Source organism: Tamandua tetradactyla, chromosome X, assembly GCF_023851605.1.
Source record: "Tamandua tetradactyla isolate mTamTet1 chromosome X, mTamTet1.pri, whole genome shotgun sequence".
Lineage (NCBI taxonomy): Eukaryota > Metazoa > Chordata > Mammalia > Pilosa > Myrmecophagidae > Tamandua > Tamandua tetradactyla.
This window is the reverse complement of record NC_135353.1, coordinates 174,586,451-174,597,691: the sequence shown is the minus strand read 5'-3', so window position 1 is coordinate 174,597,691 and position 11,241 is coordinate 174,586,451. Positions and strand designations below refer to the sequence as shown.

Sequence of the window (11,241 nt, the reverse complement as noted above, 5' to 3'; positions counted from 1 at the left end):
TTCCTGGGACAGGACCTCCGTGGAGCTTCCCAAGGGATGGTAAAATCAAGGTTTCAGACCTCGTGCACGGTTGGGAGGGGGCCGCCCAGGGAAGGGGCCTGAGCTAGGAGGTCTCTCTGCACGCGGGGCCTTGTGTGTGCCACCTCGAGGACAGCATTCACCTTCTCAGGCCTTCCAGAAAGTTCCCACTGCATTCTAATGTGCGGTAGAGACGGACCTTGGTTTCTTCCGAATTATCCCTGAAGGCTGAAACTCTGGGGCCACTCAAAAACGGTTATTGAAGGGTAAATACTAACCTAAAAAATCCAGATATTCTATTAAAATTCTTCCTTGTGCCAAATGGGAAGGGGCCCTACCCCCCCACATACACCTCTTCAGTACTTCCCCAGAAAGCCTGAGCTGGCCCGAGCACTCCCTGTCTTCGGAGACGCGTGGAAATCTCTGCAGAAGCTGAATCCAGCACCTTCGCACCCAGGTCGCCCCGAGAACGTGAACCCACGAGGAGGGTCTCCCGTGCCCCTGTTCACCCAGAAACCAGGGCTTAAGGGCTGATTCTAATGACTGGATCATATTCCTTTTTGCTTTCTGGGGTCTTGCATTCGTCCCGCGTCTAGGTCCGGGGGTCTGTCCCCGCTTTAATTCTGTCCGGGGCTACCCGGGAGAAAAGCCCCCGCGGGACCCACTGCCCGCTGGACCAATGGAGGGCCAGGAGCTCGCCGAGCTGGAAACTGGTTTACTGGTCACGCCTGTGGTCCACCCCACGGCCGTTTCTGTCCCCAGGAGCGCCGAGGGCTTCAGGACACAGTGCTGCGCAGGGCTCGCGGCCGAGGGGCGGGGGACGCAGGGCGGGATCGCCCACTGCCTGCGGCCAGGAGGACACAGGGCGGCCGGACGTGGGGCGGGGCAAGGCCAGCTTCCCGCAAAGGCCACGGTCTGCGGCCACCATCACTCGGGAAAGAGCTTCCTGAACTTGCCGTAGGCGGAGCTGCTCATGATGACCTTCACGCGGGCCGTGCCGTCTTCGGGGACCACGGCCACGTCCTGCACTGCGGCCTCGCGGTACAGCCACCTGGGGAAAGGTGCACAGGACACGTCGGGGGCGGAGGCTGCGGACATCGGCGGGGGAGAGGCGGATGTGGGGGGCGGGGACTGCGGACGTCGGCGGGGGAGGTGCGGACGTGGGGGAGAGAGGTGAGGACATGGGGGGACGAGTGGACGTCGGAGGCGGGGACTGCAGACGTCAGGGGAGGAGGGGCGGACGTTGGGGGGACGGGTGAGGGCATCGAGGGGACAGGTGAGGACGTCGGGGGGAGGAGGTACTGACATCACGGTGGGGGATAGGTGTGGACGGCAGGAGGGAGGTGCGGACGCCTGGGGGGAAGGTGCGAACGTGGGGGGGGTTGGGAGATGCAGACGTCAGGGGCGGGGATGCGGACGTCGGAGGTGGGTATGGATCTCACGGCCGCGAACTGGCTGCAGAGGCCTTCAAGAAATAGCCCGGAACATCTGCCCACCCTAAGCTCCTACCCAGGGCATAGTGCTTGCTGCTGCCCACCCACTCAGAAGGCCTATCAGGGGGGCCACCCACCATCGGCACCGTGGACCCTGCTTCACCCCCCACCCCTGCCCCATGGAGCCGCCCATCACCCCCCCCCCCCCTGCAGACCCCCACCCCTGCAGACCAGCCATGGAGCCCTGGGCCCATCCCCGACTCACCTCAGCTGGGATCCCGCCAGCCTGATTCTGAGGGTGAGAACCTGCCTTCCCGTGGCTCTCAGGACGGCAGCCTCCAGCTCTGCCTTGAGCTGCTCCAGCCCCTGCCCGAGAAGGGCAGAGACGGCCAGGGCCTTGGGTTCTGGGGGGCTGTAGCTGTGTGGGGACAGCACCAAGACCCCGTGCTCAGCCAGAATATCACCCCGGGGTGGTGAGGTGCCACCTACCGCAGGTGTAGGAGGACGTCTGCCCTCCCACCCGACGGCCTCTGACCTCCCACCACTGGGCCTGCCCTGCCTCAGACGAGGGCCCTGCCCTACCTAGGCACCCAGGGAGCAAGAAAGGCTGGAAAGCATTCGCGTGATACCCCCATGTGGGCAGTGAGGCCAGAGAAGTTTCCACCGAGGGGAGTGAGGTGAGCTCCACCTGGCAGCATTCAGCCAGGTAGGAGCAGAAGTGCTAGAGCAGTGCAGGCAGCTGTGAGGGGTGCAATCTCCAGAGGTGGGGAGATTGGACAGAGAACTTTCCGTTAAGGGGAGAGACAGAGGTGCACTCCACCTGGTTCACGCCGCCAGGTAAATTCGGGATCCCAGGCAGGGGTCAGGTGTGGGGACCCCACTCACCCTGGCACTAAGTCCACCTTGTTGTGAACCTCTACAATGGAGTCCAGCAGGGCGGCGGGCAGCTGCAGGCTGCGCAGAGTGGACAGAACACTGGCCTTCTGGAGCTCAGTCTCAGGGTGGCTGACGTCCCTCACGTGCACAATCAGGTCCTGCAGGACACGAGTGAGATGGGCAGGCCTGGGCTCTGACAACCAAAGGGAAGGTGAGATGCCTTGGGGAGGAGGTGGGACATCGGAACCTCGCGGCAGGACTGGGAGAACGTAAAATGGTGCAGCTGCTGGTTCCTCAGAAAGTGACAGTGTGTTCACGGATAAGAAAACTCAATATTGTTAGGACTCGGTACTAGCCAAGGCAACCTACAGAATCAATTCCCATCAACTCCAGGAGCTTTTTCTGCAGAAATGGAAAAGCTGACTCTCCAATTCACATGATGCCCTGAAGAGCCAAAACTATTTTGCAAAGGAAGAACAAAGCTGGGGGACTCACATGTCCCATTTCAAAACTTACTACAAAACCAGAGTAATCAAAATAGTCCGGTACCAGATAGGGAAGGCAGTCAGGCTGAGTTCACACATAGACCTTCACATCTACAGTTATCTGATTTTCTATAAAAAAAAAAGCAAGATGGTGGTTCCTTAAAGAGTGAAACAACCCAGGGCCTGGGGGACCGACTGCCCTCAGTACAGGGCCTCCTACTGGGTGGTGGGAAGCTTCTGGAACCAGACAGTGATGGCTGCGTAACGTAGTGAACGTACCAAAAACCCCTGAATTGTTCACTTTAAAATGGTTACTTGTAGTTATGTGAATTTCACCCCAAGAGGAAACAGATGTGCCATGTGGTTAGCTACAGGCTGCACCTGACCCAGAAAAAAAGCCAACACGAGAGTTTTCATCTAATGTCTGCTCCCAAACTCATGGTGAGCCGAGGCCCACACCCGGGCTTCAGGGGGTGCAGGGACCCCTCCGGGGGCCAATGAGGAAGCCCTGTCTGTGCTTTAACCTGCTGGGAGCCTCAGGGACAGGGCAGCAGCAGGGGAGGGCCTCCGGGTGTGCTCTGGACGGGCCTGCGGCCTCTTCAGGCACTTACGGAGCACGCCACGTCCTCTAGGGTGGCGGAGAAGGACCCGATCAGGCTGTGCGGCAGCTGGGAGAGGAAGCCGATGGTGTCCACGTACAGGACCGGCATGCGGGAGGGCAGCAAGCCCCCGTGCGCAGTCACGTCCAGAGTGGCAAACAGCTGGTCCCGCGGCTGAAGGGCGGCCTCTCCGGTCAGTGCCTTGATCAGAGTGGTTTTGCCTGGAAAGGGGGTCACAGGAGAACAGGTGGCCTTCACGGGTCACTCACGTTTCCTGGGTTGTGCCCGTGTCCCCACATCCAGCCTGACGCCTTGGGAACCCCAAGGGGGGCCACTCTGACAAGGGGCGGGCTGGGTGAGGTGCTTTTTTAACATTTCTGTTCTCACAGGGACCCCCGGGCTCAGCTGTCATCTACTTTAAGTGGATTTTTACATGCTAAGCACACAGTTTTCTCCCTATTCTGAGTTTGGAAAACATAGAAAGAGATGTACCCAGTTGTGGTGGTTTGGGGTCTATAAACCCAGGGAAACATGCTCTTAAATCTAACCCACTCCTCACACTGGGCCCACTGGGGGTGAGGCTGTTGTCAGAGGACCTTTAGGTGGGACTCCTGCAGTGACGGTGGGGCCAGCCTGAGGACTGCCTTAGTCCTATGACCGCAGGCCTCAAAGTGGGACAGAATTCACACCCAGAGAGGGAGCAGCAGAGGCTGAGGGTCAGCAGGCCGGGAGGGATGGGGAGATGGCATGTGCACTGCCAGGGGGACAGGAGAGGGACAGGAGAGACCCACGGCCTGGAGGGGCAGGGGAGACGGCATGTGCAGTGCAGGGAAGGACAGGAGAGGGACAGGAAAGACCCAGGAGCCTGGAGGGGCAGGGGATATGGCATGTGCAGTGCCAGGAGGGAAAAGAGAGACCCTGGGACCTGGGAGCACCAAGGAGACGGCGTGTGCAGTGCCAGGGGGAACATGAGGGACCCAGGGACCTGGAAGGGCTGAGGAGATGGCATGTGCAGTGCCAGGGGGGACATGAGGGACCCAGGGACCTGGAAGGGCTGAGGAGATGGCATGTGCAGTGCCAGGGGGGACATGAGGGACCCAGGGACTGGGAGGACCAAGGAGACGGCATATGCAGTGCCAGGAGGGACAGGAGAGACCCAGGGACCTGGGAGGGCCGAGGAGACAGCATGTGCAGTGCCAGGAGGGAAAGGAGAGACCCAGTGACCTGGACGGGCCTGGCAGACGGCGTGTGCAGTGCAGGGAAGGACAGGAGAGGGACAGGAAAGACCCAGGAGCCTGGAGGGGCAGGGGATATGGCATGTGTAGTGCCAGGAAGGAAAGGAGAATCTTTCCCTGGGACCTGGGAGGGCTAAGGGGGGACATGAGGGACCCAGGGACCTGGAACGGCCGAGGAGACGGCGTGTGCAGTGCCAGGAGGGACAGGAGAGACCCAGGGACCTGGAGGGGCCGCGCAGATGGCGTGTGCAGTGCCAGGGGGGACAGGAGAGACCCAGGGTCAAGCCTGAATCCAGTCTTCGGGAAAACTGAGGCCTTAATGGCGCCTTAATTTGGACCCTTTCCTGCCCTCAAATCGTGAGCTAATAAATCCTGACTGTTTAACCCAACCCATGTCACGGAATTTCCCTGAGCAGCGCAGGAAACTGAAGTGCCAGGCCGATGCCAGCTGTTCAACTAAGAAGCATTGCAGCCTGAGAGCCGCTGGTTCCACCCCGAGACGTTGGAGGGTTCACCCAGCTCCCTCCTGACCCGCTGGCCCTCGACAAGCAGCAGTGCCTGCAGGGACCCGGGTCTGGACATAGTGTGTGAAGGCCACGTTTCCCCGGAGGGATGGCGCCTCACCAGGCCGTGTGCCCCACCTCGTTTCCGCGGCGGGATGGCACCTCACCAGGCTGTGTACCCCACCTCGTTTCTGTGGAGGGATGGCGCCTCACCAGGCCGTGTACCCCACCTCATTTCCGCGGAGGGATGGCACCTCACCAGGCCGTGTACCCCACCTCGTTTCCCCGGAGGGATGGCGCCTCACCACAGTTCGTGTACCCCACCACGGAGATCACCGGAAACTCTCGCCTCCTGCGCTGCCTCCTGAGGAGGTGTCGCTTCTTCTTCAGTTTCTCCAGCGCCTTCTTAATCTTCATTTCCTTCTCTCTTAAGAGGCGCTGTTGCAGTTGCATGAAAGATTCTCCTACGACACCCAGGACGCACAGCTGTGAACAGCCGGGCGGCCGGGCTGTAAGAGGGCCACTCCGCAGCTGGGGGCAGCAGCTTCCCGAGAGCCCGGGTTCAACCCTCCCGACCCAGGGAGGGCGTCCTGCCCCAAGGTGCTGGCCTTGCCACTGTGTCCCTGCGAGGGCAGCCGAGCCCTTCAGGGGTGGGGGGAGCAGGACTGAGGATGGCCACAGTGTCTCGTAGCCTCACTCCAAACCCCTGCCTGCCACCTTCTGTGAGAAAACTCTTTGTGGGTGTGACCAGGCTGTAGCCCCAGCATGGGGCGGTCCAGGACCATCGGGGGCCATGGCCCAGCACAGGTATCCCCATAACAGAGATGTCCTTAGAGGGGAGACATCCCCCCACCTTGAGTGTCCTTAGAGAGATGACCCCCCACCTCGGGTGTCCTTAGAGGGGAGATGCCCCCCCACCTCGGGTATCCCTATAAAAGGGAGGGGAGAAGACAGAGGGGCCTGTGCAGCCCAGCAGATGCCGAGTGGTCTACGAGGCAGAGCACGCAGGGGTCCCCGGGAGCTGGAAGAGGCAGGACGTCCCCTGTTGGCCTGAGGCCCCGATTCAGGCCCCCAGATGCGAGAAGGAAGACGCCTGTGTTTTCCACATTGCGTGGTTTCGGGGCTCGCCACAGCCGCCTGGGATTCTCACTCCTGTGTTAACGCACCCACCCAGGCCCAGGTGCTGCTCTGGGTCTGTGCATGTTGTGGGGGGCTGCCGTCAGAACCCCTCTGGGTATGCCAGGGACAGCCTGCGATGCACGGCAGGGCCCCACCTACCTGAGCCCATGATATAGCGCGAGCCCCCTCCTCCACGGTGTAGGTGAGGGGCCCCGGGTCTCAGGTTCGACCTGTGGACACAGTAGGCTGGTGAGCTGCAGACACGCATCCAGCAAGACCAAGGCATGGGCAGAGAGATCAGCGTGCAGGAGGGGCTGGCCATGGCGTGGCAGCCGGGCAGGCTGAGCAGGCCTTACGACCTCACACTCCTGGGGGGCTCCTTAGGGGCAGTAGGAGTAGCCCCTGCAAGGGGACATCCCTAAGGAGGCAAGTCCCCAGGACCTGGGCTCGCGGCCCACGTGGCAGACTGGACACTGCCAGGCAACACCGCAGGCTTCTAGGGCAGACACGGCTTAGATTCCCTTAAGCAGTCAGGGCGGGCAGAGACCAGAACACAGAAGGGGCGGCCTCAGTGTGAGAGGGCAGGAGGCCAGCCAGACCACTGGGAAGGGATCCCACGAGACCATCCGGGAGGGGATCCCACGAGACCATGTGAGAGGGGATCCCACGAGACCATGTGAGAGGGGATCCCATGAGACCACCCGGGAGGGGATCCCACAAGACCACCGGGAAGGGATCCCACGAGACTACCCAGGAGGGGATCCCACAAGACCACCCGGGAGGGGATCCCATAAGACCCCCCGGGAGGGGATCCCACAAGACCACTCGGGAAGGGATCCCATAAGACCACCCGGGAGGGATCCCACGAGACCACATGGGAGGGGATCCCATGAGACCACCCAGGAGGGGATAGAATGAGACCACCGGGAAGGGATCCCACGAGACCACCCGGGAGGGGAACCCATGACACCACGTGGGAGGGGATCCCACGACACCACGTGGGAAGGGATCCCACCAGACCACATGGGAGAGGATCCCACAAGACCACCGGGAAGGGATCCCACAAGACCATGTGGGAGGAGATCCTACGAGACACCCAGGGGGGGATCCCACAAGACACCCGGGAGGGGATCCCATGAGACCATCCGGGGATCCAATGAGACTACCTGAGCAGGGGGATTTCAGCCAGCGCGAGCTGCAGTCTGGCCTCTCTGGTTCGGGCATTGCAGCGGAAAATGTGAAGGACGATTGTGAACCGGTCAAAAACCTCCACACCCCAGGCAGCTTCCAGTTCTTTCTAGAAGAGAAAGGAAAGGCAGGAGGACCCTCAGTGGATCTCCAGCCCGTCACCAGGGGCCCTGCTGAAGGGAACAGATGCTCAGACTCACTGTCCACCCCAGCCTGCTCGTCCCTGGGTGGGAAGCTCCGACCTGAGCCATTCGACACAACGTCATGTGGCGTCTGGAGTCAAAACGACAGCACAGACCCTGTGCTCCTTACCTTTGTCAGTGGGGCCATTCTCTCCACGTTCAGAAAGATGGATGTGACTTCTGGTGATCCTCTGATTCTCTCTAATGCAAAGAGAAGCCACAGCAGGGATTTACAGTTTCTCCTCCATCTGCCATGGAAACGTCCCAGCACTGACGCGGGCACTATGAACTTCCGCTGGTGTGTTCACATGATACCCGCTGCAGGTCACTGGGCCCAGGGATGGGGGTCAGAGGAAGGGGACAGGTTCCAGCGTGGGTGTGAGTGACACAACCCCACTGTGTGAAGGACCGGCTCGCGAGTCAGCTAAGACAACCACCACCCCAGCCAGATACCTGGAAAGGGGCCTCCGGGGACCCATTCTCAGTGGCGGGTGGACGGGGAGGGGGGCACAGTTGGGTGTCAGAACCGGGAGATGGCAGAAGATCCCACCCAGGGCGGTTCCGAGAGCAGGCTGAGGCAGGGCAGCCCAGGGCTGAGTAAAGGAGCCCTGCCATCCACTTAGGGCCACTTCTGTGCTCTCCCTGTCCTGGGCATTGCCGTGTCCAAGGCCCACATGTTCCCCACGGAGAAAACGCACATCAGCTGAGCCTCACTGGGCCCAAACTGTGGCCAGCGCCTGGGTTCAGGGACCCGACCACGTGCATCACCTCCGGAGTCGGTCACGGGAACATGGGGAGACCGGCCTGTGCTGATGGTGTCCAAAGGGGCCCCAGGGACAGGGGCTCAGGACCCCTGTGGTGCTGCACATGGCCCAGGGAGGCCTGGACTTCTGTGCTGGGCTCTCCTCAGGGGACGTCCACTTCTCGACTGCTGACAGCTCTCACGTGCTGGGGCGAGTGGCTGACCCTGACCCTGAGCCCCCAGCCCAACCCCCATCTCTGCATCCTTTCTCTGGAGGCAGGCAAGGACAGCTCACCTGTCAGATGCTCAAAGTTGCCCTTGCCAAAGACAAGCCTGCTGTCGGGCGTCCTGGTGGGCAGCACAACAGTGTCCACCACGCTCCAGCCATCCAGCGTGTGCACCAGTGCCTTCGCCTCGGCCACCTGCCACTCGGCTGTGGGGAGAGGCCACCGTGAGGCACCGCCCACCCTCCATGGCCCCCCCCCTCTGCATCTGCACCCTACATTTCGGATTGTCTCCCAGCGTGCAGGAGGCTGTTGCTTAGGAGGGCACAGGCCAGTGTGGGGGTGGGAGCAACCCGAGTCCACTGGGCCCCCAGCTGTGCCCTGTGGGGGTTTAGAGCCCTGAGGGCATTCCCAGTCATCACCCACACATGCAGCTGCTCCACTCATCCCCCCACTGCAGGAGTGTCCTGCTCCCCGTGGGGACCCCCATTCTCTGGGCAGTGGCGGGGAGGGGGTTGCTAAAGGAAGGAGGATCTCTTCCTCGCCACCCTATGTGCTGAGACCTGAAGACCCCAGGCTGAGGATAGGGGACCCAGTCCCGAAGGCCAGGTACAGTGGGGCTGCACTGTGAATGCACTGAAACGGTAATCTGTGGACACACAAAGCAGACTGGTGGCTGCCAGGTGCTGGGGCAAGGAGGTGGGGAATGACAGCTCACGGGGGCTTTAGTTTTGGGGAGAGGGAAATGTTTTGGACCTAGGCAGAGGTGACGGGCACACACTCGGCCAAGTCAATAAACGCCGTTGAACTGCACACTTTCAGTGGGTGAATTACACCTCAATAACACAGCTACCCAACCCCACAGGAGGAAAACAAGACACATCAGGTCACTCCTGTGCTGGGACCCTCTTCCTGGTTCCCTGGCCCCTGCCCTCTCTGGAGCCCCTGGTACCGCTACACCTGCGCCAGCTCTCCGGACACCTGCGCCAGCTCTCCGGACGGGCGGCAGCTCGGCCCTCCAGCTTCCCAGGGTTTGCTGCCTGGGGGTCGGGGACGAGGGTCCGCCCTGTTCCCTCCATTTCCTCACTCCGGAAGGGGGTCTGGGTGGAACTGCCCAGGGAGGACCTGGTGCGAGGGGTGGCGCCCCGAGGGCTTCTCCTGGCAGCCGAGGCCGCGTACCTTCTGCCCCGACGTGCAGCCCCTGCGCAGACTCCGAGGCCCCTACTTGGGAGCTCCCGGCCATTGGGGAAGGCGCCGCAGCCGAGGACAATGAGATGCTTCCCTCCACCCTGCAGACTGGCGGCTCGCACCCGGTTTAGGGCCGCAGGGAGAGGGCGCATCCCACACCCCGAGGCCCGGCCAGGGAGCGCCCACTGCCCCCCCGGCTCGCGGGCGAACTCAACGCTTGGAAACACTCCAGTGAAAGGAAATCTGGTCAGCCTCAGGGGTTCGCGAGGAAGGGTTGAACCTCTCGAGTACCTCGCCCTCACTGACTTGTCCTTCCCACGTCCCCCGCAGGGGCTTTCCTCCATCCGCTCCACCTGCTTCCACCCACCCTCAACAGGTGAGGACGGCGATCAGCGCCCCGCCCCTTCCAGTCGGCCCCGCCCCGAAGACCCTTCTCGGCCCCGCCCCCAGGACATTCTAGTGCCTGTAATCGGCGTCCCGGTCCCCAGAGACTTCCGGCCCCACCCCCTAGCACGCCCCTCCCCTTCGACAGGCCCCGCCCCTCTGCGCAGGCCCCGCCCCCGTCACCTCGGGTCAGCTGTGGGCTCCTCGCGCCCCCCTTGACCTCTGGGTGGACCACGCACACGCGTTGGGAGCCCCCGGGCAGCAAAGGCTCCCTCGGCAGCAGCTCCTCCTCCTCGTCCTCCTCTTCTTCCTCGTTCTCTTCGTCCGCATCGCTTTGCTCCTCCTCCGCCTCCTCCACTCCCGCTCGGGTCCTGAGACTCTCCACACGAGGGCTCCGCGCCCCGCCCTCCGACCCCTTCTGGCCCGGGCCCCTGGGACCGAGGGCGGAGAGCGCGCGCGCGAGGCAGGGCGGAGGCGGCGGCGGCCGGGATCCCGGCGCGGGGCGGCCGCGGGGTACACGAGGAGGCCGGAGCCCCGGGCGGACGGCGGCCCGGAGGGCCCACATCGCCTCTGCGCGCCCAACGCAATGGGGTGGGGCCTCGGCGCTCGGCGAGGCCTAAGACGGCGCCGGCTCCCATGGGTCGCCCGGTGTCACGTGGGCGCCGCTTGCCGCCGTCTGATTGGCCGGCGCGATGGGGGCGAGTCCTGCCGTGGCTGCTCTAAGCCGCGAGCCTGCAGCCGCGTTGTGTCTGGGCGGGTTCGGGGCTCCACCCGGGTCTTTGGGTGCAAATCGGTCCTAGGGTCTGATCTCGTCTAGGGGGTCCTTTTTTTTTTTTTTTTTTTTTTATTAATTAAAAAAAGAATTAACAAAACAATTAGAAATCATTCCAATCTACATGTACAATCAGTAATTCTTAATAACATCACATAGTTGCATATTCATCATTTCTTAGTACATTTGCATCGATTTAGAAAAAGAAATAAAAAGACAACAGAATAAGAATTAAAACAATAATAGAAAGAAAAAAAAACAAAAAAAACAAAAACAAAAAACCTATACCTCAC

At 61.7% G+C, this 11,241-nt stretch overlaps 1 protein-coding gene across 1 annotated transcript; it reads right to left on the bottom strand.

Moving 5' to 3' along the window:
• Window positions 1–815: 815 nt before the first annotated feature.
• Window positions 816–10,741, bottom strand: GTPBP6 (GTP binding protein 6). The gene is made up of 10 exons (XM_077146050.1): window positions 10,360–10,741; window positions 8,676–8,813; window positions 7,769–7,839; window positions 7,435–7,565; window positions 6,428–6,498; window positions 5,455–5,613; window positions 3,424–3,632; window positions 2,337–2,485; window positions 1,717–1,869; window positions 816–1,069 (listed from the first exon to the last, which is right to left on the bottom strand). The coding sequence occupies exons 1-10, from the start codon at window positions 10,739–10,741 to the stop codon at window positions 946–948; spliced, it is 1,587 nt and encodes a 528-aa protein (XP_077002165.1). The 3' UTR covers window positions 816–945.
• Window positions 10,742–11,241: the final 500 nt, after the last annotated feature.

Bases quoted from the DNA above. Each gene is read 5' to 3' on its own strand.
- GTPBP6 (XM_077146050.1), bottom strand. From the start codon at position 10,741: ATGTGGGCCCTCCGGGCCGCCGTCCGCCCGGGGCTCCGGCCTCCTCGT. The intron at 5,614-6,427 runs GTAGGTGGGGCC...TGGGTGTCGTAG, and splicing joins GCGCTATATCATGGGCTCAG to GAGAATCTTTCATGCAACTG. The intron at 2,486-3,423 runs GTAAGTGCCTGA...CGTGTCCTGCAG, and splicing joins TAGAGGACGTGGCGTGCTCC to GACCTGATTGTGCACGTGAG.